Source organism: Echinops telfairi, unplaced genomic scaffold (genome assembly GCF_000313985.2).
Source record: "Echinops telfairi isolate 266 unplaced genomic scaffold, ASM31398v2 ScPeMD7_2291;HRSCAF=2852, whole genome shotgun sequence".
Taxonomy (NCBI): Eukaryota; Metazoa; Chordata; class Mammalia; order Afrosoricida; family Tenrecidae; genus Echinops; species Echinops telfairi.
In genome coordinates, this window is record NW_022106189.1 from 16,609,324 (window position 1) to 16,631,711 (window position 22,388).

Sequence of the window (22,388 nt, forward strand, 5' to 3'; positions counted from 1 at the left end):
TTCTCTTTTCAGAATGACTTAATCAATCTAACTAACAGGTCAGATGTATCTCTGGAGTAAAAGTATCCTTCAGATATGGTAAGTTGCCCAGGAGGAAAAGCCTTTAGGTGCTTCCGGTGTTGTTTCCTCTCTGTGTGAGCCTTTGTTGCTAGATAAGTGCTACCTACTGTTGTAGGTGATGTCAAGTTCGTTCGGACTCACAGACCCCAAGTACAACAGAATGACACACTGTCCTATCAGTACCATTCTTACAAACACTGCAGTCATTGTGTCAATCCATTCTATTAAGTCTTCCTCTCTTTTGGGCTGACTCTCTACATTACCAAACATAATGTCCTTCTCCAAGGACTGGTCTTTCCTGATAACATGCCCAAGTATGTAAGACAGATTTGCCATTTGTTGCTTCCAAGGAGCACTCTCTGACTACTTCTTCCAGGATGGATTTGTTCCTTCTGGCAGCATGTATATTCAAGATGTCTATCCACCACCATAATTCATATGTGTCAGCTCTGCTTCAGTCCTCTTCATGCATTGTCTTACCTTTTGTGGGCACGGAGATGAATGAGGACACCATGGCTTGGGTCCTCAAGGTGACGTCTCTCCTTGTTCTTTTAACCACTGTGAATGATTTTTCTGCAGCATATTTGCGCAATGTAATATGTTGTTTGAAGTCTTGATTACTGCTTCCCTGGACGCAGATTGTGGATCCAAGGAAAACGAGATCCTTTACAATTTCAGTCTTTTCTCTCTTTATCATGATATTGCTTATTAGTCTAGTTGTGAGGATTTGGGTTTCATGTTAACATTTAATCCACACTGAAAGCTTTACAAGGGTTTCCTCTCTAATTAGGTAAGGCTCTATTTAGTACTTTTAAAACCTTATTTTCTAATTGTTTTATTAGGTTCCCTCATTAGAAAAATGCCTATCAGCATGCAAAAAGTGCATTGAGATATTTTAATTGTGGTGGGCAAGTGTAATAAAAATCTTTCAAATAAGAACTGCATGCAACCTATGATTTAAATGGATATTGCACATTACATGACTGAATGATCTAGAAATGTGATGACAGCTTGCATTACTCTCAGAGAAAAAGAAATTATAGGTTTCCTAATTTTGGCATAATACCTCTATTGCTTTCTGACTGATGCCAATATACATTTTAGGCTATCTAAATCTAAATTTTTTTGATAGCATTAATTTGGGTCTATTATTGGCATACTTAAGTTTTTCATGTTTTACTTTAGAGGGTCCTGCTGAATTCCTCCTCTGGTTACAACTCTCAGAGCAGCCACACTGGAGTTGGATTGTTCAGTTTCTAAATCCTGATTCAACCTGACAGCCTCGAAACATGGTGCTACTTAACAGAGAATGGCCTATGGTGCAGTGTGTACAGCTCAAGTCAGTTAGACTTAAATACAAGTATGGTGAAATTACAGGTAAGTTTTATTCATTCTAAATCCTTAAAATTCTGTATGTTTTATACAATAACTAAGCACTTCTTTCGTTTTTTCCCCCCACAAAACACTTCAAACATTAGAAAAGTACAGAAAATTTGGCGTATTCTAGTACTTATCATCTTTAACAGATTTAAGATCTTGCCATATCTGATTCAAATATTTTGTTGTTGAAGAAATAAAAAATGAGGGAAGAGTCAGAAAGGTCATGGAAAAATTGAATTCAAAGATAATAGAATTTTCCACGAATTTTTTGCAGCTCCCTCATTTTACACATACAGTTAAAGCATCACCTCCCAATTCTTTTCTTTTTCACATCCCCTAGAGACAGCCTCTACTCTAGTGTTGATGTATATTATTCTCAAACACACTTTCATATTTTCACTATGTATGTATACAACCACAAACAACATTCAGTATTATTTTCCAATTTCATAAATTGGTATTATATACTATATTAATTACCTTACTAGTTGTATTTTACATGTTATATCTTGTGTTTTAGATTTGTTCATGTTTAAAGTCTGATACACTCATTAACTGTTGTACAGAATTCCCTTTATATTATGTATATAATTTAGTCCATTTTTTCATTTCCCTACCAATGAACAATTAGGTTGATTGTAATATTTTGCTATTAAAACAATGTTGCATTGAACATCCTTCTGTTTTCTGATATACATGTGCAATTTTCTTAGGAGTAGAACTTCTGGGTTACAGAGTATGAGAATTTTAATAGGATTGCCAGATTATTTCCAAACAGTTGCACCAATCTTCCTTGATATTACCTTTTGTCATCATATAAATGTTTTTATGTGCATGTGTGGGTATTTAAATAAATACGTATAAAGCTTAGCTACTGGTGGTTCAACTTTTAATTCAGGTAAGCTCTAAGTTCAAAGCGTACAGCTGAGTCAGTGCCAACGCACAGTGAAACAATGGGACAGAATGAAACTCTTTGAGAGGCTCCTTAGGCTGAGATTGTTTTGGAAGCAGACCATTAGGTCTTTTCTCCAATGGTCTGGCTGGCGAGTTTCAACAACAGACTCTGGTGAGAAGTAGCAGATGACAACTTAACGATTGCACCATCAGGTTTCCATTCAAGGTGGGGATGCATACTGACTAATGGTGAGTCATATAGCTCTGCTTCTTCAAGCTAAGAGTGGGTAGTCTTCAGAAAGATTCAACAAAAAACAAAAGCCCCGCTCCATGTAGGGTTCTCCCCCAATATCACAATGGCCTCAAATCTTCCTCTTATTGGAAATTATATCCATTCTTCAGATGTGCTTTGATATGAAAGTTCTAGATTTCTAACAGGGTAGTTCTTGGGAAAAATAAAGTATATAGAAAAGCCATTTTCTGCGCTTTACACAATTGATGTGTGTATGGATTGGGATAACAGTTGTATGAACCCCCAATAAAATGATTTTTTTAAAAGAAAAAAAAAAAAAAAAAGAAAAGCCATTTTCTAGAAACTTGACTGTTGAGGTAATGATGTTTTGAACAAACAAATAAACAAAAAAACCCAGCTCTCATCAGTCACAGTAACCTATCTTTTCTAAAATTTTCTTCCTAAGCGCACTATACTGAATGAACAGATAATATAAAGTTGAAAGCTTCAAGGATGAGGATCTAAAAGTGACAGGCTAAAAATGCTTATTTATCAAACAATATTTTGAACTCACTTATAAAACAAACAAATAGACAAAATAAATCCTCATTGCCATCAAGCCGATTCAGACTCATAGCTATCCGACAAGACAGGGTAGAACTTCACCTGTGGGTTTCAGAGACTATATCTCTTTATAGGAAAAGAAAGCCTCATCTTTCTCCTACGGATCGGCTATTGGTTTCAAACTGCTGACCTTGCAGTTTCCAGTCCAACATGTAACCCTCTGTAACCCCATCACCCCACCTCTGTTACAAACTATGAAAATTACTGTCTCTAAAATGGTCTTGTAGTGGTTACACACATTCGGCTGCTAACTGTCAGGTTAGCAGTAAGAAAGCGCCAGCCACTTAATGGAACAGAGAGGTGACTTTTTGCTTCCATGAAGAGTTAGTCTCAGACACTCACGGGGCAGCTTTACCCTGACCCATAGGGTTGTTAAGAGCTGGAACCTACTTGATGACAGTGAGTTTGGGGAATTTAAACTGGTCAGCAGATTACAAAAGCTTGTTACCACATGTTCTAAAATAGTAGCTGGGAATATTTTTTCCTGTCTTAATACACCTGAGGGATATGACACATTTCCATCATTAACTGTGGCTTACTGTGGCAGAAGGGACAATGAATGAGAGAATTTTAAAAATTACTCTCAATTTCAGGTGATTTTGATATGCTGTTCTACTTTGACCATCATTGGGAACAGATGTGGTACGATAGTCCTCAACTCTTGGGCTGCACATTTGAATCACCAGGGGAGCTTTAAATAAAATTCGGAATTAATTACTCAGGGTGCAGCCTGGGCACTGGCATTTTAAAATTGCTCCCTAGATGATTCCAAGATTCAGCAAGCCCAAGGTGAGAAGTACTGCTTTTCCTAAAGCTGTGGCTCTTAAGCTTCAGAATATGCCATATCATCTGAAAGTTTTGAAAAATTCAGATTGTTGGGCTCCGCCTTCAGAGCGTCTGATCTTTAATGAACACTGAGCTGATGCTCATACTGCGGGGTGGGGACTATACTTTGAGAACCTCAGCTTTAAATAAAAAATGACTCATCCTATATCTACTGACCTTTCTAAGATTAACCTGTTGTTTAGTTACCATTTAGTATTTTAGTATATGTTATGGGTTGGATTGTGTCCCCCAAAAATGTGTGCTATAAATTTTGTTCCCCCCCAAAATGTGTTATAATCCTAACCTCTATGTCTGTGGTTATAATCCCATTAGGCAATGGTCTTTTTTGTGTTCTTGGGAAGGATTAGTGTAGGGTGTATCTTGAGTCCATCTCTTTTGAAAAGGAGATTAAATAAGCAAGAGACTAAGCAGAGATGGGATAAGGTAGATGCCAAAACAGCATGGAGACTTCCAAAGAACAGGAAGCAGAAGCTACAGAGACTTAATCCAAAGCCAGCAAGTAGAAAGAAAATCTTCCTCTAGAACTGGCAAACTGAATTTGGATTTTTAGCCTTATCGATAAAACAAATTTCTGTTTACTAAAGCTCACATACTTTTGGTATTTCTGTTCTTTCAGAACTAGATAACTAGGCCACCAATGGTACCAAGAGTGGAAATGCTTTTGGAATTGGGTAATAGGTAGAGAGAGGCTGGAAGAGTTGCCCTGGTGTTGATGTCGGTTAAATGTTGAACTGCTAACTGCAAGACACATGGTTCAAACCTACCTTAAAGATGTCATTATCTTACTTCCATAAAGACTACTGCCTCATAAACCCTATATAGAGTCACTAAGGTTCAGAATCAGCTCAATGTCAGTGGGTGGGTAGTATTAAAAGCCTAGATTGCCTAAACAGACCATTGATAACACTATGGATGTCAAGGGCAATTCTGGTGAGGACTCACAAAGGAGTGAAAAGAGCTATGGAGAAGTCTTTATCATCTTAGAAACACATATGGTGCCTGCCAGCAACAGAATGTTTCCAGAAAGATGGGTGTTAAAAATGTGCTCCTAGTGAGGCTTTAAAAAAAAGGAAAAACAGGACACACAATTGGACGATGGAAGAAAGGTAATGAATTTTCTGTAGTGGCAAATTTGTCAGAATTATGTTCAAATGTCTGCTGGAAGGTAGAATTTGTAAACTTTACAGAAATAGATTGCTACTTTTCTTTCATGCAGTGCCTGGTGGATTCAAATTGTGAACTTTCCAGTTAGAAACTTAATGTTTAGCCACTGAGCAACCAGGAATTCTTGAAAGATGAGATTTCTAGCAAGATCTTAAAGAGGATGGGGGGGTTCCTTCCTCCTAATATGATTGCTGAAGACAAATGGGTGCATAAGCAAAAGTGGTGAAGAAAGCAGATGGTGCCTGGCTATCAAAAGATATAGCACCTGGGGTCTTAAAGGCTTGAAAATAAACAAATGGCCATCTAGCTCAGAAGCAACAATGCCCACATGGAAGCACACCAGCCTGTGTGATCATGAGGTGTTGAAGGGATCAGGTATCAAAGAACAAAAAAATAAAATCATTGTGAATGAGGGGGACCCAAGACCCATCTGTAGGCAACTGGACATCCCCTTACAGGAGGGTTGCAGGGAGAAGATGAGCCAGTCAGGGTGCAGTGTAGCAATGATGAAAAATTCAACTTTCCTCTAGTTCCTAAATGCTTCCTCCTCCCCCACTATCATGACCCCAATTCTACCTTACAAATCTGGCTAGACCAGAGAATATACACTGGCACAGATAGGAACTGGAAACACAGGGAACCCAGGACAGGATCAATGCCGAGAATAGTGATGCCGGGAGGGTGGAAGGAGGGTGGGGTAGAAAGGGGGAACCGATTACAAGAATCTACATATAACCTCCTCCCTGTGGGATGGGCAGCAGAAAAGTGGGTGAAGGGAAGTATCAGACAGTGTATGATATGACAAAATAATTTATAAATTATCAAGGGTTCATGAGGGAGGGGGGAGAGGGGAGGGAGGGGAAAATGAGGAGCTGATACCAGGGGCTCAAGTGGAGGGCAAATGTTTTGAGAATGATGATGGCAACAAATGTACAAATGTGCTTGACACAATGGATGTATGTATGGGTTGTGATAATTGCTGAACAAACCTCCAATAAAATGATTTTAAAAAACTGTGGGGAAAGAGATAAACTTAAAAATGAACATTGCAAAATGACAACAGAATTTAACGATTTGGAAAATTCTGTTGTGCAAAGGGCATGTGTCTTGTAATGTTCACCAAGGACATGAATACACATAAATCTTCTATTAAAGACAGTAAGCCTGTGACAGCTGGAGCTAACCAGCCACCAACTCAGAAAATCCATCAGAGAAGGCTGCAGGAGACAGAGAAAGAACGAACAGCAAACACTGCTTGCCTACCTACTCTACAGGCAGGAAACAGGCCAAAAGGTGTTAACACCTCTCCTGCATGAAAAGAAAAGAACCATCCTGGAGCAGCTTCGAGATCAGTATAATGGTTGGAAGAATTATGAGAAGCAGAGTTATCTCAGTCTCAAAAGGTGGGGCTACCACCTGTGGGGTCTTAAAAGGGTAGGGACAGCTTCTGGGGTCAAAAGGCACAGCCATGTCCTGTCACTTTGCAAAGCATCCGCTCTTCACCAGCTCAGTGCCTGAGTGCCGGGCTGCCACTCAGTTTGGGCAAGAGAATGGGATCAATGACCAAAGTTGAGGTGGTAGGACCACCAGAATGGGCTTTCTGGTGCTTAGGGTCTGGGCCACACTCAGACAGTGGAGGAGAATGGGGCTGCCCAAACCAAGGATATACACTGTCCCAGTGGGCCTGGAAATCAAAGTTGATGTCCAAGACCAAGAAGCCTCCACCCAGAATCCAGAGGGTTTAGACAACAACCAGTTTGGAGGACAGGCGAGAGCAGAAGACTGCTTTCAAGCCATGAGAGCTAATCTAAACTGTTCTGGGTTTTGGACTTGCTTGGTATTATTCTTTTTATCCTTTCCAATTTCTCCTATTTGTGGTGGAAATATCTACTTTGTGCCTGTTCTATCATTGTACTTAGGAAATATATCATTTATATTTTAGGTTTTACAGGTTCACTGTTGAAGAGGAATTCTGTCCCAGAAAGAAATATGCCTGAAGTCTTACCTATATGTGATTTACATGATTCAGAAGCTAAGATTTTGGACTTGGAGTGGATTTTAAGACTTTGGGGATGATGTGATAGGGTAAATGTGTCTGGCATATAGCAAGGACATGAATTTTGGTGAGCTGAAGAGTAGAATATTGTAGATGGAAAGATAATGATGCTCAGTCACGTGCAGATCACCTAGAAACAACTAATCGAGGAAAAGGCCTTTTTCCAGGGCCAACAGAGAGAAAGCCTTTCTTAGAGCCGGCATCTTGAATTTGGATATCTAGTCACAAGTTCAGCGGTATTGCAATAAAACTCTACTTTCAAAAAGAGGCAGAGGGTCGGATTTGGCACATGGGTCACAATTTCCTGACACCACATTCATTCATGTCCCAGAGATACTGCTACATGTGCTTGCTGTGTATCTTTCCAATAATTTTCTTTGTTTACATAAATTTTAATGTAACATCTGTATGTTCATTTAAAAGCATATGCATATGTAAAAATAAAAGTGACTTGTTTGTTGTGAAGTGGCATCTACCCCCCAAACCTGTTGCTGTCAAGTGGCTATTAAGTCATATGGACTCTATAAACCAGAGTGGAGCTGCTTTTTAGGATTTGAAGCCCCAGCTTCGTGGTTACTAGCCTAACACCTAATCCAAAGCAATACCGGGGCTTCTTTAAGGTACATCAGTAAGAGATAGTAGTTGAAAAACATAGTTTTGCAATGCAACTATTATTAAGAAATTAAACTTGACATTTCTGATTTTATATAACATTTAAAATTTTACTATTGTTGGCTTAAGTTTCTAAATGCAATAGATTAGAAAAAAACATCTCTACTCACTGGTAGGATGTTATATTTGAGTCTAAAGTGACAATGTTTTAGTACGTGAATTTGAAAAGCCACGATTTTATGTGTGAAAAAAACCCAACTTTTGCTGCATGTCATCATTACAATCTCCTGAGAATGCCAGCTTATAATGTTCAAAAGAACCTGCTTTCCAGGTGGAATTGCAATTTGGTACAATTGGATATGGCAGCTTTTACAAAACTGCTCTAAATATCAGTAGAGGAGAAGGGTGTAAAAGCATCATGCACAAAGCATGTGCTGCTCTGTCAGCCTGTGGTTGCCAGTCCTCACCTGTGGGCAACTGTTAAGAAAGTTACTGAGTAGATAGAAATACATTTCATGGGGAAAACAGAGCTGTATTAGTTAAATGAAAACAATAGAAATCCTGTTCAGAGGGGACTGTTAATTCTTTGTCATGAAGTGTGGAGGCAAATGCAAATTCTTAGATTTGCTGTCTATTTTGAGAACCTGAAACAAGACTTTTAATCAGTGTATTGTACATCAAATTGATACTGCTAAGTTTGGATTATTCAAATTAATCAAATATTCATAGAGAAATGTCCAAAGTCTTACAATACTCAGGCTCCTCCTCTGTTGCCCCACCATTAATTATCATGCCTAGAAGCTTTTTAGACCAAGGGCAGTCATCAGGCTGACGGAACCTGACAGGCCAGCAAAGCCCAATTACATGGCACTCTGTGGCACTTTGATGTCCTGGAGACAGAGCAAGAGAGGGGCAAATTGGGTAGCACATTATGTTAATGATTTGATTTAATCCAGCCACTAAACTTTATGTAGCCTGTTTAAAAAGATGCTAACACTAATTACACCACTTTGGAAAGGAAAAGAGGGGACAAGCATTTCAGATAGACAAAGTGAAGCTCATAAATGTTGTAAATGAAATGAAACAAAATGAAGTAACCTATGATTAATTATACATCACAGACATGAAGGAAAGAGAAAGGACTAAGTAATATGTTTCAGTCCTGGAAAATTGGTTCGATTCCTTTTAAGGATCAACATTACAAAGAAATAACTAGGAGCTGTCAGATTCTGTAACCTTCAAAATAAAAACACAACCAAACGATCTTAAATTGCTTATACAGTGTATTAGATAAATCAACTTCATGGTGTAACTGGCACAAATTACACTTATCTAGGACAATATTTCTATCCCTAATTGACATTATGAGGTAGAGCCAATTCAAGAAAATCTATAAAGTGGTGATAGCCACAGAGTACAGATATCTAATTACTTTCTAACTCTGTGCCTATAATCTATTCTATACATTACTGAAAGAGTGCTATTTTAAAATGTAATTCTAAAGTGTAAATGTCATAAAGATAGTTCTTTTACTCTGGTTCACTGGAATATTCCCTGGTCCAAAATAAAGCTAGGCCCATAGTAAGCGCTCACAAAGTATCCATCAATTTGCATCATACCTCCCTTTTAAAAATCCTCATTGGATGCTCATTGAACTTTAGGATAGATGCCAAAGTCCTGAGATAGTTCACAAAGGTCTCAAGATGTGGACCATGCTTAACTTTCCAATCTGTTCTTGGGCTCTATGTGCGAGCACCGTAGGCAGAGTTTATTTGGAAACTACTCCACATTCTTGAAGTATCTTAAACTTTCACGCTTTTTTGGTTACTTTGGCCTATAGTAGGAGCCCTGGTGATGTACTGGGTTTATGTGTTGGGCTGCTAACAACGAGGTCAGCAGTTTGAAACCACTACCAGCTGAGGGAGAAAGACTGGGCTTTCTACTCCATACAGATTTATTATCTTAGAAACCCACAGGGACAGTTCCAGTCTATTGATAGGGTTGCTATGAGTCAGAATTGATTCTGTGCCAGTGAGTTTTGTACTATAGTTATTCCTGCACCGTGCTGCTCCTTTTACTCCTAAGCCAGTCTTCACCACTGGTTCAAGCTTAACTGACTCTAAGGGCCTCCTCATGTTGAGCTAGGCATCCTCCTGAAGTTCCCATAGCACCCTTTGCGTTCTTGTTCTCCTGGTGCTGAACATCAGGCCTTTCCCCTCCATACTCTGAATTCTTTCAGGGAAGGGATTGTAACTTTTATGTCTGACACACAGTAAATGCTAAACAAAAATTTACTATGGATCCTGTCCTGATTAATAAGATGCTATCAATGCCATTACTGGGGCAACTCTCAAAAAAAATTTTTGTTTTACCTGTCAAAATTTTAGTGAGGTCTATAGCTGAGATAATAGTATTGTATTACTGTTCTTAGGTACTTATGGTTATTATTTATGCAACCTTTAAATGGTTCATAAAATTGTATATGTACATATATGCATCAATACAGAAAATAAAAATAACAAAACCAATGTAGCAAGATGTTGGTAATTGGTGAATCTGGCTAAAGGGTATATAGGATTTCTTTACACAATTTTTTCCACTTTTAAAGAAACAGGTTCCATAATCCACATTAAATGATCTGCTACTGTAACAGATGAGAAAAATTGGTACAATCTATAGTAAATGATACATTTCACCATCATTATGATCTCGACTTTTGTTCCTGTGCTTCAGGTAACACCATTTCACTTGATGCTGTATACAATTTAATAAAATAAATTTCATCTACTAACATAAGATACTTGTCAGTACTGTCTACTACTAAAAGTAGAATTTCTAGAATCACATGGGAGCTTATTAATGGCTCCTGATGCACAAAGCACTGCTTAGAGCAGTTTCTTAGTTTAAATGATGTGCACACATTTATGAAAGCAACTAAAACCATTACAGGATATCACATTTTGGAATAGTTATGAAGGATGCATTAAATTGTAGCAAAATAACTGAAATTACTTTCTTTGAAATAACAAGGAAAACAATCCCAGTTTATCTCAGTGAATAAATATATATATGTATATAAATAATTAATATAGATCAGCTGAAAAAGTGAGGGCTTTTTACTTACATTTACTTGATAAAATATTTTTGACCCTTACAATAAGAAATGTTCTGGTAAGCAATACACTTTCCATATATATTTAAAGCATAATTCTCTTTTCACAATTTCAAATTCAAAGCTTATTACTTTTAAAATTATTTTTCAGCAATCTACAATAAAACAAGCAAAGTATATATGTATAAGATTATCTTCTATGAAAGTTTAATTATTTTTGTTGTTGCAGAAATTAAATAACTAACAGTTCATCGATGGATATAGGAAGGAAAGTAAAAAGGTACTGCAACAAAGTCATGGAGCCCCATACTAAACCAAGTATCAAAATGTGAACTTAGTATTTCTTGACATATCCTCCATCTAGGTCTATATATCTAGATGGCATTTCCATCTCTTCCCTGAAAAATTCAGTATGCTTGACTAGCACCATCTCAAAACAGCAGTTTTAACCAAGTTATGTACCTTTTGAATGTTCTACAAGTATCAGGAACAAAAACAAGTCTGAAGGGGCAAGATTAGGGCTGTCGGATTGATCGACTAAGGTTTCATAGCAAAATTCCTATAGGACAGCCCTTGCTACCCTTGAAGAGTACACTGTTGTTATGAAACTTTCCCGTTTTTCCCCCACTTATCCATGTTGCTTTATATTTCCTTAAAAGTTCTTTATAAATAGTTGTCGTGTCACGAGGTGCCGAAGGGATCAGGCACCACAGAACAACAACAAAAAAATCACATCATTTGTGTGCTCACCTTCCTGATACTATGGCTGAAGACAAATGGGTGCATAAGCTGGTGGTGAAGAAAGCTGATGCTGCCCGGCTATCAAAAGATATAGCATCTGGGGTCTTAAAGGCTTGAAGGTAAACAAGCGGCCATCTAGCTCAGAAACAACAAACTCCACATAGAAGAAGCACACTAGCCTGTATGATCACGAGGTCTCAAAGGGATCAGGGATCAGGCATCATCAGAACAAAAAATCCTATCATTGTGAATGAGGAGGAGTGCAGAGTGGAGACACAAAGCCCATCTGTAGTTAATTGGACATCCCCTTACCGAAGGGTTGAAAGGAGGAAACGGGCCAGTCAGGGTGCAGTGTAGCAATGATGAAACATTCAACTTTTCTCTAGTTCCTAAAGGCTTCCCCACCCCCCCTCAGTATCATGATCCCAATTCTACCTTACAAATTTGGCTAGACCAGGGGATCTACACTGGTACAGACAGGAACTGGAAACATAGGGAATCCAGGGCGGATGATCCCTTCAGGACCAGTGGTGCGAGTGGCGATACATGGAGGGTGGAGGGAGGGTGGGGTGGAAAGGGGGAACTGATTACTAGGATCTCCATATAACCTCCTCCCTGGGGGACGGACAACAGAAGAGTGGGTGAATGGAGATGTTGGATAGTGTAAGACATGACAAAATAATAATTTATAAATTATCAAGGGTTCATGAAGGAGAGGGAAGTGGGGAGGGAGGGGGAAATGATGAGCTGATGCCAGGGGCTTACATGGAGAGCAAATGTTTTGAGAATGATAAGGGCAATGAATGTACAAATGTGCTTTACACAACTGATGGATTGTGATGAGGTGTATGTGCCCCTAATAAAATGATTTTTAAAAGTTCCCGTGATTGTTCTTGTGTAATTTTCTGAACTAACCTTTGCCTTGAATCTAACTGGGTTAGCAAATCCCCTTGGAAGTCAATGCTTTGATTGTATCTCTCTTTTGGGAGGCACTCTAATGATACAAAAAAACCCCAAAACTCACTCTCATTGAATCAATGACAATAAGAGAGGAGGGTAGAACTGTTTCTTAGAGTGTAATTCTTTACAGGAGTAGAAAGCCTCATCGTTATCCTCTAATAATACTAAGACAAGTGTATTTATTACTGGGAAAACTTGTCTACATTCTTTTACTGATTGCAGAGAAACGTTTAAATGTTTTGTTTGGGGAAAAAAAGATCTTTGAACGTATAAACTGGAAGCCTACTGGCAATACTCTTTGATCCTTGTATTTAGATAACTGATTACAGGCAAGTGATTATAGCTTTTAATGCACTTTCATACACTGAATTCTTTAAAGTTTTGATGTGATTCAAAACATCTTTGTTATTGGTCTTGAAAAGTAGTTAAGAGGACTCAATTGGTTTTAGCAAATAACTAAAAGTATCGTGTTAGATACTTTTGGTAAAAATAATGCTTACAAGAATGGTCCATTCCAGAATGAAAGTGTAAATAAAATTTAATTTTTCTGGACAATTATTAGAGCCCTGGAAGTGTAGTGGTTACACATTGGACTGCTAACACCAAGGTCAACAGTTCAATACCACAAGCTGCTTCATTGCAGAAAGAAGGCACTTTCTATTCCTACAAAGAGTTAAGTCTCAGAAACACACAGGGGCAGTTCTACCCTGTCCTATTGGGTTCACTATGAGTCAGCACCGACTTGGTGGCAGTTTAAGTTTGGCTTTGGTTGGAAAATTATTTGGTTAAGATTTCAATAATACACTACCATTTCTCTATAAGCATCTTCATGTTAAGATGTTCATATATGAAGACTGATACACCTTTACTTCAGAACATTTCTCGTTTGCATCAAATTACTGACCTGTTTGATACTCTTGGATATAGAACCTGGAATAATACAATCATCACTGTCAGAAGCAGATCTGTCCTCTTCATCTGTTTAATAAAGACAAAAGAAATATTTGCAAAAGTTAAACCAACTATACTTGTGCCTTTATTAAATACAGAGGAACAAGCATTTATCACAAAAAACAATCATTTCTAGACTTATTTTTAAACAGTAAAGATGTTTACATTAATATTTTAGGAAAGAGAAAAGTTAGGGTAAATTCTGAGTTTAATTTTGCCATAAACAAAGGAAATAAAATAACTTGTTATAGTATGACATTAATGAAGCAGAAACAATTGCACACACATAGAATATAAAATATAGCATGTTGATATACATATAGACTCATGAAACCATTACAATGAACATGGTTGACTGACACATTGGCCCCGCAGTGTCTCCATTCCCCATGGTGATCTCCTGTCCATCTGTGCGCTCATTCTTTCTTTCCAGGCAAAACTTTAGCCCTTTTTGTCATCCATATTAATTGGCTTTTTCTAGATCTTTATATAAGCAGGATCAGATACTCTCTTTTTTTTGGTCTTGCTTCTTAGTTTTAATTTTTAAAAAGTCAAGATCTCTAAAATAAACTAGACGGCCATACTAAAACTAAAATATAAAACCATTTGAAATATAAATTGGGAATATGGCTAACAACTCTATTTGCATTCTTCTGCATGCAGAGTTCCAAGTTGAAATGAGAAGCAATGCAGTAATTCCACGTGATCTCAGCTAACCAGCCTGAACTATATCCCACTGTTTCTGTTAGGAATGTAGTGCCTTAGGAGATGTTCCATGAGGAAAAAGGTAGCAAAGACAACACAAAGCAAAGAGTTCAGTAAATAACATTCATTTTTAAAAAAGGTCACCTTCTGGTTCCAATTCCTCAGTTATTTCAGTTTCATCTTCAGAAGAAGCCAAACTTTGTTCTGCAAGCTGACCCTCAGATAATAAAGATACATCTTCTTTTTCTTGCTGCATTTTCTCAGTATTCTCAATTACTTTATCTACAATGCTTTCATGTGAAACCTGAAGGATGGCACAATGATATATTTATTATTGCTTAGAACATGTAATTACTCTTGCTGAAACATTTGAATAAAAAATATGTAAAACAGACTTAAACATATATAAGACTCATTAGCAAACAATCACTTAAACTGTGAAAATATATATGAAAATCTGATTATTAGTTAAGAATGAAAAATTCATTATTTTCAAATGAATTTCATGTAAGATTTTAGTTCACATTACCTATGTACTACCTGTCAGTATTGGTATAACTGTGGCTGTTTTACTTGCCTTTTTTAGTTTTCTATTACAAGAAAGTCTTGTACAAAAATAAGACAAATGGTGCGATTTCTGAACCATGCTAAGACTTACTAACCAAGGTCTTTAAGAACTAAATTAAACCTTTTAAGATAATTTTAGTATAAACACGTACTTACCGCTGGTATATGTGAAACAGCTGGCATCTTAGTTTCTGGAGTATGTTCCACCGCTGGTAAAATTTCCTCCTTGTCTTCATGAAGAGAAGTCTCCTGACAGTAATGTGAAAGAATATAATTGATTGTATTAGTTTGGGTGCTTTAGAGAAACAAATCCACAGAAACTCATGTATAAGAGAGAGTTTTAAATAAAGGTTAAGTGCATGTCAAGAAAACATTCCAACCCAGTGCTGTCCAAGCCCACAAGTCCAACATTAACCCATATGTCCGACACCAATCCACAAAGCCCTCCTCCATCTTACAAAACACACACAATGTTGCCAACTGCAAGAGGAAAGCCGAGTCAGTGAATGTGTAAGTATCTCAGCGCTGGCAGGTTCTCTGCACGGGAGCTCCAGCACCCAGGGCTGCCATGGGGGTAGGTCCATGTGGCTTCTCCTCAGGGATGTCTTGCAGGAAGTGAGCCTTGCCAGCAAGGAACTGGATAAGGCAGCTAGCTGCACTCTGGCCCGACCATCAGAAAGCAAGAGACCGGAGAACTAGAAAGGTGAGGCTCACCAAGCCATTTATCTCTCCACCCTTCAATTAACCCCACATGTGTTTATCAGCCAGGTTGTCACAATAAACTAACTACCTCAATCCACTCCTTGCCAAACTGGCACCTGTACATAATTCTTTAGCTTCACGATTGAAATTAAGTAACACCTACCCCTTAATTCTATAATACCGTGAATATGTTCCCCCACCTATGAAAGTTTGTAAGCCAACCACTTCATGCCTTTATACGCCCCAATTTTGAGTATCCTATTTATATATTGCCCACTTACATCAGCCCAGTTCTCTGAGAAAACAATCATATTTTTCGACATGAAGAGTCTTCATTTCAGTTGGAACCTTGTGAAATCTATATCCATAAGCAAAGTCAAATCCGGACAGGCCATCCATAAAGTCAGCAACAATATGCACCAGTTTACAGGCTCAAAAATCTCCATCTGGTCGGGTTCTGATCAACTCAACGTAGGCTGCCTCACTCAGCCTCCACAGGGTGCCCATTGGTCGCCTTGCCTTTAGACTATAGGCTGTCACAAATAATCAACAAGCCTACCCACCTTGTGGTAGGTCATGAACTTTAGACCAGTCAACTCGCTCTCGTCTTTTCTTTTTCCTGTAAACAAAGTCCACAGGTGTCAGTGGCCAAACTCAACCTGTCTCTTTATTGCTGAATTTCTCCCACTTCCACTCAACAAGTAGATCCAGGTGGTCACCTAGCAAGCATTTCAGCCTGCTCACAGGCTCCCTTTAACTTTCAGTCCTAGAGAGGAGTTTTCTTCATGGTTCCAGATTTTTTCCAGCTTCTGACAAAGACTGCTGGTTCCTGAGTACTCCAAAGCACTAGGTGGGGCATATATTTTCAAAGCTTTCTTTGCAGGTGTGTCCTAAACCCACCTAAAGATAAAATTTTAATGGCTGAAAGCAAGTGGACTTAAAAAATTTCTATTTTCATAGTTCCCATATTTTCCCTAGAAAAAACCTGAGTAAAGTGTGGCTTTATCTGATCTCTGCTAGACAAAGAAAAACTCCCATGAGGGAGAGGTCAAGCAAACATCTACTCTCCATCTTATGATTTGTTTCTCCAGTACCCCACTCCCAAGGTACCAAATTTTATTAGTTTGGGTACTTTAGGGAAACAAATCCACAGACACACATAGATGAAAGAGTTTTAAATAAAGGTTAAGTGCATGTCAAGAAAACATTCCAACCCAGTGCTGTCCAAGCCCACAAGTCCAACATTAACCCATATGTCCGACACCAATCCACAAAGCCCTCCTCCATCTCACAAAACACACACAATGTTGCCGACTGCAGGAAGAAAGCTGAGTCAGTGAATGTGTAAGCATCTCTGAGCTGGCAGGTTCTCCACACGGGAGCTCCAGCACCCGGGGCTGCCATGGGGGTAGGTCCATGTGGCTTCTCCTCAGGGATGTCTTGCAGGAAGTGAGCCTTGCCAGCAGGGAACTGGCTAAGGCAGCTTCACCCCAGTCCGACCATCAGAAAGCAAGAGACTGGAGAACTAGAAAGGCAAGGCTCACCAAGCCATTTGTCTCTCCACCCTTCAATTAACCCCACATGTGTTTATTGACCAGGATGGCACAATAAATTAACTCCATCATTGATATTTTGTATTTATTATTAAATCCTACATCAGTTTAAGACTTTTAAATATAATCACTCACTAGAACTCACACTGCCACTGAGTCAATTCCAACTCACAGCGACCTTAGGGAATAGAACAGGACTGCCCCTATGGATTTCTGACACTGTAACTCTTTGATGGAGCACAATATCTCATCTTTCCTCCTGAGGAATGGCTGCTGGGTTTAAATTACCAACACTGAAGGTAGGTCATCCACAAGGGCTCCTATTCCCTATGATAGATATATGAAACTTAAGACCCGCAAGTGTAATTCATGGAATAATTGTTATTATAAAAAAGAAGCAAAAAAGGCAATATAAATATTTAACAATAGTGTGCTAGTTAAATAAAGTACATTATAAAAATAGCGATGTAGATGTATATTTACTGATATTATGGTAGATAATGCAATGTTGAGTGAAAAAGGCTGGTAATAGAACAATATGTTTAGTTGCATTCTGCTTTGTTAAGCATGTGTGTGTACTTGCATAGGAAAAGAGGATATTCAAGAAATCTTATTTCTAATTTACAAATTTAGGAACATGGATATTTATTTTCCTTTGTTTTTGCATACTTGTATTTCTATAATGATTATATATTATGTAGGCAATTAAAAACTTGCATGTGTTAAAATAGGTCTGTGTTATACAGCCAGCTTTATCTTTATATTGTATTAAATATCAACTTATGGTCAACTACTTTTCCAAGATTCATTAACTGCTTAATTTTAAAAAATAGTTTATAATATTATTATTTCAAAAGTTAAAATGTCCAATATAACAATATAAAAATATAAAAAGAAAACATTTTAAAAATGCATATTCCTATTGCCAAATATTATTATTTTAATAATTTATTAGATTTATATGTCTTTATAATGAATTGTTATTGGAAATAAACATTTTTTATTATAGAGTTGTACCTGTTATAAAATCAGTATCTCCTGTTGCCTTTTAAAAAAACTGAACATTATTATTGTACATAATTTTGTCCCAGGAGGAAAATTTGGGAAGATATAATTTATTTTATAATAGTATTATAAATATCAATACGATTAATATTAAATGACAATATTATATTACACTGAGTGGATATACAATGATTTCATGAGTCTTTTTACTATTGTTGGATGACTTTTTACTACAGTTGTCAGTTATTATGACTAGCATATACATCTGTATGTAAATATCTTTTTATATGAGTAACCTCTTACTTAGTAATAAGGCTACCTGTGTTTAGAATGTCAGTGCCTCTACTTTGACCTTGAGTAACTTTATTTGGCCTCTTTAAACATCAGCTTCCCTCATCATAGTGGGAGCACTAGAGGCATACTGAGTTATTAGATGGGATGCTAACTGCAAGGTTGGCAGTTTGAAAACGACAGGCGCTCCGGGGAAGAGATGTGAGAAGAAATACTCTCATATTTGTAGTCTGGGAAACCCACAGGGGCAGTTATATTCTGTATTATAGGGTCGCTAGGAGTTGAAATCAACTCAGCTGCAGTTAAGTTCCCCCATCTTTAAATGAGAATAGTTGCTATATAGATCAAATAAATTCAGTGTGTATAAAGTGGTTAGTTTAGTGCCTAGAACATAATAATCACTCAAGGAATATTAGAATATATAATTTATTATAGACTGTATTATAATTCAAATTTATAATTTATTTAGAATCTATCTATTAAATATTGTCTATATGCTAGAAATTATTCTAAGTATTGGGGAGAAAGAAATATACTCTTGGGTAGTTGCTACACAGGTATATATGTATGTATGTTTATATATATATATACACACATAAAACATAAATACATAAAAATTTACTGAGCTGCACATGTCTTTTATTATATATAAAAAGTTATATCTCAATTACAAAGAAAACATATTTTTTAAAAGTATACATAAGAGATGATGGGGTCTTAGTAGCAATAGAGGTGATGTGGAGTGTTTGAATATAGAATATCTTTTGAAAATACAGCTGAAAGGGTTTGTGGATTAAATGGATATGAAATGAGAAAAAGAAAAGAGGCAAAAGGATACTTCCAAAATTTCAGGCTTATGGAAATGAGTGAAAGATTATGTCATTTATTGAAATTGGGAAACATTAAAAGGAGCAAAATTGTAGAAGAGGTTTGTGTAATCAGAAGTATGGTTTTTGACATGTTATTAAATAATAATAATATTATTATTTAAGTTTAAAGAGTTACATTTAGGAGGAAAAATCTGTCCAAGTGTGTAATACTGGTTAAAAATAAACCAATTTTTATTTTTTTCATTTTAATACATTTTTTAAAAAAATGAAGCTTTCTATGATTTGGTAGCTATGCTTTTTCCTTACCTCATATCCATATATATGGATACGTAATTGGTACATAATCCACATATCATACATTTGACATGTTAAATTGAGTGTCTCTTGTTTGTTTGGAAAAATCTCAATGTGATGGATTGACTTAATGGCCATATAAAAGGGTTCAAACATAGCAACAATTACTGAGAATGATGCAAGACCAGGCAATGAAAATCAGGAATAAATCTGCAAATTCAAAATCAAACTCACTGCCACTGAGCTGATTCAAAATCAGCAACTCTACAGGATAGAGTAGAACTGTCTCTGTAAGGTTCTGATACTGTCAATCTTTACAGGAGTTGAAAGCCTCATCTTTCTCCCACAGAGTGGTGGGTTTGAACTGCTGACTTGGAGTCAGCAGCCCAACTTATAACCTACTATGCCCCCAGGGTGAAAAAAAAAACACCTCAAAATAAGCTGAGAGAAAGATAAAGATGAGAGGATAAAAATTGAGGATTTAAAGGCTTGAAGATAAACAGGTGGCCATCTAACTGAGAAACAACAAAGCCCACATGGAAGAAGCACACCAGCTTGTGAGATCACAAGGCGTCGGAAGGGATCAGGTAACAGGCATCAAAGACCAAAAAAAGTCAGCATTGTGAATGAGGGGGAGTGCATTCGGACATTCCCTTGCAGAAGGGCTGTGGAGAGGAGACGAGCCAATCAGGGTGCAGTGTAGCAATGATGAAAAATACAATTTTCCTCTAGTTCTTTAATGCTCCCCTGCCCCCCACTATCATGATCCCAATTCTATCTTACAAATCTGACCGGACTGGAGGATGTACACAGATACAGATAAGAACTGGAAACACAGGGAATTCAGGACAGATGAACCCCTCAAGACCAGTGGTTAGAGTGGCAATACCAGGAGGGTGGAGGGAAGTTGAGGGAGAAAGGGGGAACAGATTATAAGGATCTACATATAATTTCCTCCCTGGGGAATGGACAGTGGAGAAGTGGGTGAAGGGCGAAGTCAGATGGTGTAAGATATGACAAAATAATAATTTATAAATTATCAAGGGTTCATTGGGGAGGGGGACTGGAGAGGGAGGTGGAAAAAATGAGGAGGTGATACCACGGGCTTAAATAGAAAGCAAATGTTTTGAGAATGATGAGAGAAACAAATGTACTAATGTGCTTGACACAATGGATGGATGTATGGATTGTGATAAGAGTTATATGAGCCCCCAATAAAATGATTTTTTTTAATGTTATTTTATGTAACCATTGTTCTATAAATCATGGGATAGTTATCGGATTCTAATGTCATATGAATCAATAAATATATTTAATAAAACAAACAAAACAAAAATTGAGGATTTAATGCCAGCAGAACATCTAGACAGTGGCTGGGGACAGACATGGGACCAAGGGAGGATTTATATCAAAGTAGCAAATCACAAAGCTAACATTTTAAAGAGAAACATACATTATATACTTGTTTATATTTAAATCAGATTGGCATATACTATGTAATTTTTATGTTACAGAAAAAACACCAAAAATTTAAGGTTTACTACTTACAGGACTCTGGCAGGGCAAGATATCCACAAAAGACACCTTCTTATCTCCAGGTGTTAAACGTTGTCTCGGTTTAGGTGTTGGAGCCTACAATAAACCAATATGTCAAACTGAGTGTGATGAATGTGGTATTTTAAATAATGCTGCCATCCGTTTTTCTGCGGGCTAGATAATGGGGGAGCTATTTTCTAAATTTCATAGGAGACGAAGTCACTATTACTTACTACAACTAATGTATTGGCAGAGGACGTTGGAGGAAGTCTTTGAACAACTTCTGGCTCTTCACTGCAAATGATATTTCCTAAGTCTTCAGTTGTTATTGACAGACTTGGTGGAAGGTAAGCAAATTTCCATTTTAACACAACATTGATGGTGCCTGCAGGGTGTTTTTTATGATCTGTTAACTCAAATATTCCTGCCAAATTATAAAAATAATCTTAATTAATGCCAGAGTGAAGTTTTATTGCCCTAAGAATTAAAGAGGAACAAAGAGAACTGCCCTTCACTTTAAAAATAATTTTGGCTTGTAGTCATAACCCAAGTGACTCCAATGACTTAGAAAATAAAATAGAGGCAAAAGAACCTCTCAAGTTGACTGCATTGAGAAGTAAGGCCTCAAAGGTAAAAGATGAGAAAATTAATTTATAAATGCTTTAATTCACTAAAATTAAATTCAAAGATCACTCAGAATTCTTAGCTTCTCTTTAAGACTTTATCTAGGTTACAGTTCAAGTACCAGCTTTTATTTTGACTTGAATGGAGCTTGTCTTTAAAGAAAAATAAATTAAAACATCAAAATTTCAAATAATCTATATAGCTGGAAGAGTCTTTATATTTCTGCATAATTCTATTACGGTAAATATATTTTACTGGGATTGGCAAATTATTCCAAATTAATAGTATATGGCAAAGAATTTCATAAAAAATGAAAATAAACAAAATGTCCAAATTTTAACAACAGAATAATTATGAACATGCAGAGAACCAAGAAACTGTGATGCACACATGCACAAAACTAATACATAGAAACTCTGAGTTTAAGGGAATCCTGTATAGATGACTCCTTCAGGACCAGTGGTGAGAGGGGCGATGCCTAGAGGGTGAAGGGAATGTGGGGTAGAAAGGGAGAACCAATTACAAGAATCTAAGTATTGCCTCCTCCCTGGGGGATGGACAGCAGAGAAGAGGGCGGAGGAAACATCGGACAGGGTAACTTATGAAAAAACTATAATAATTAATGAACTATGAAGGGTTCATGAGGGAG

General features: G+C 37.2%; 1 protein-coding gene across 2 annotated transcripts in view; it reads right to left on the reverse strand.

Annotated features, from left to right (window-relative positions):
- The window catches only part of RPGRIP1L (RPGRIP1 like), a 123,485-nt gene that overhangs the window by 35,181 nt on the left and 65,916 nt on the right, over nucleotides 1–22,388 (reverse strand). For both annotated transcript variants that reach the window (XR_006680409.1, XM_004704667.2), the window contains exons 17-21: nucleotides 21,349–21,539; nucleotides 21,128–21,211; nucleotides 15,061–15,153; nucleotides 14,482–14,641; nucleotides 13,586–13,659 (exon numbers count right to left, since the gene is read on the reverse strand). Coding sequence is in view for 1 of the 2 variants with exons in the window: in XM_004704667.2 (XP_004704724.1) it covers nucleotides 13,586–13,659; nucleotides 14,482–14,641; nucleotides 15,061–15,153; nucleotides 21,128–21,211; nucleotides 21,349–21,539 (602 nt within the window). In the remaining variant the exon portion in view is untranslated. The remainder of the gene's footprint in view (nucleotides 1–13,585; nucleotides 13,660–14,481; nucleotides 14,642–15,060; nucleotides 15,154–21,127; nucleotides 21,212–21,348; nucleotides 21,540–22,388) is intronic.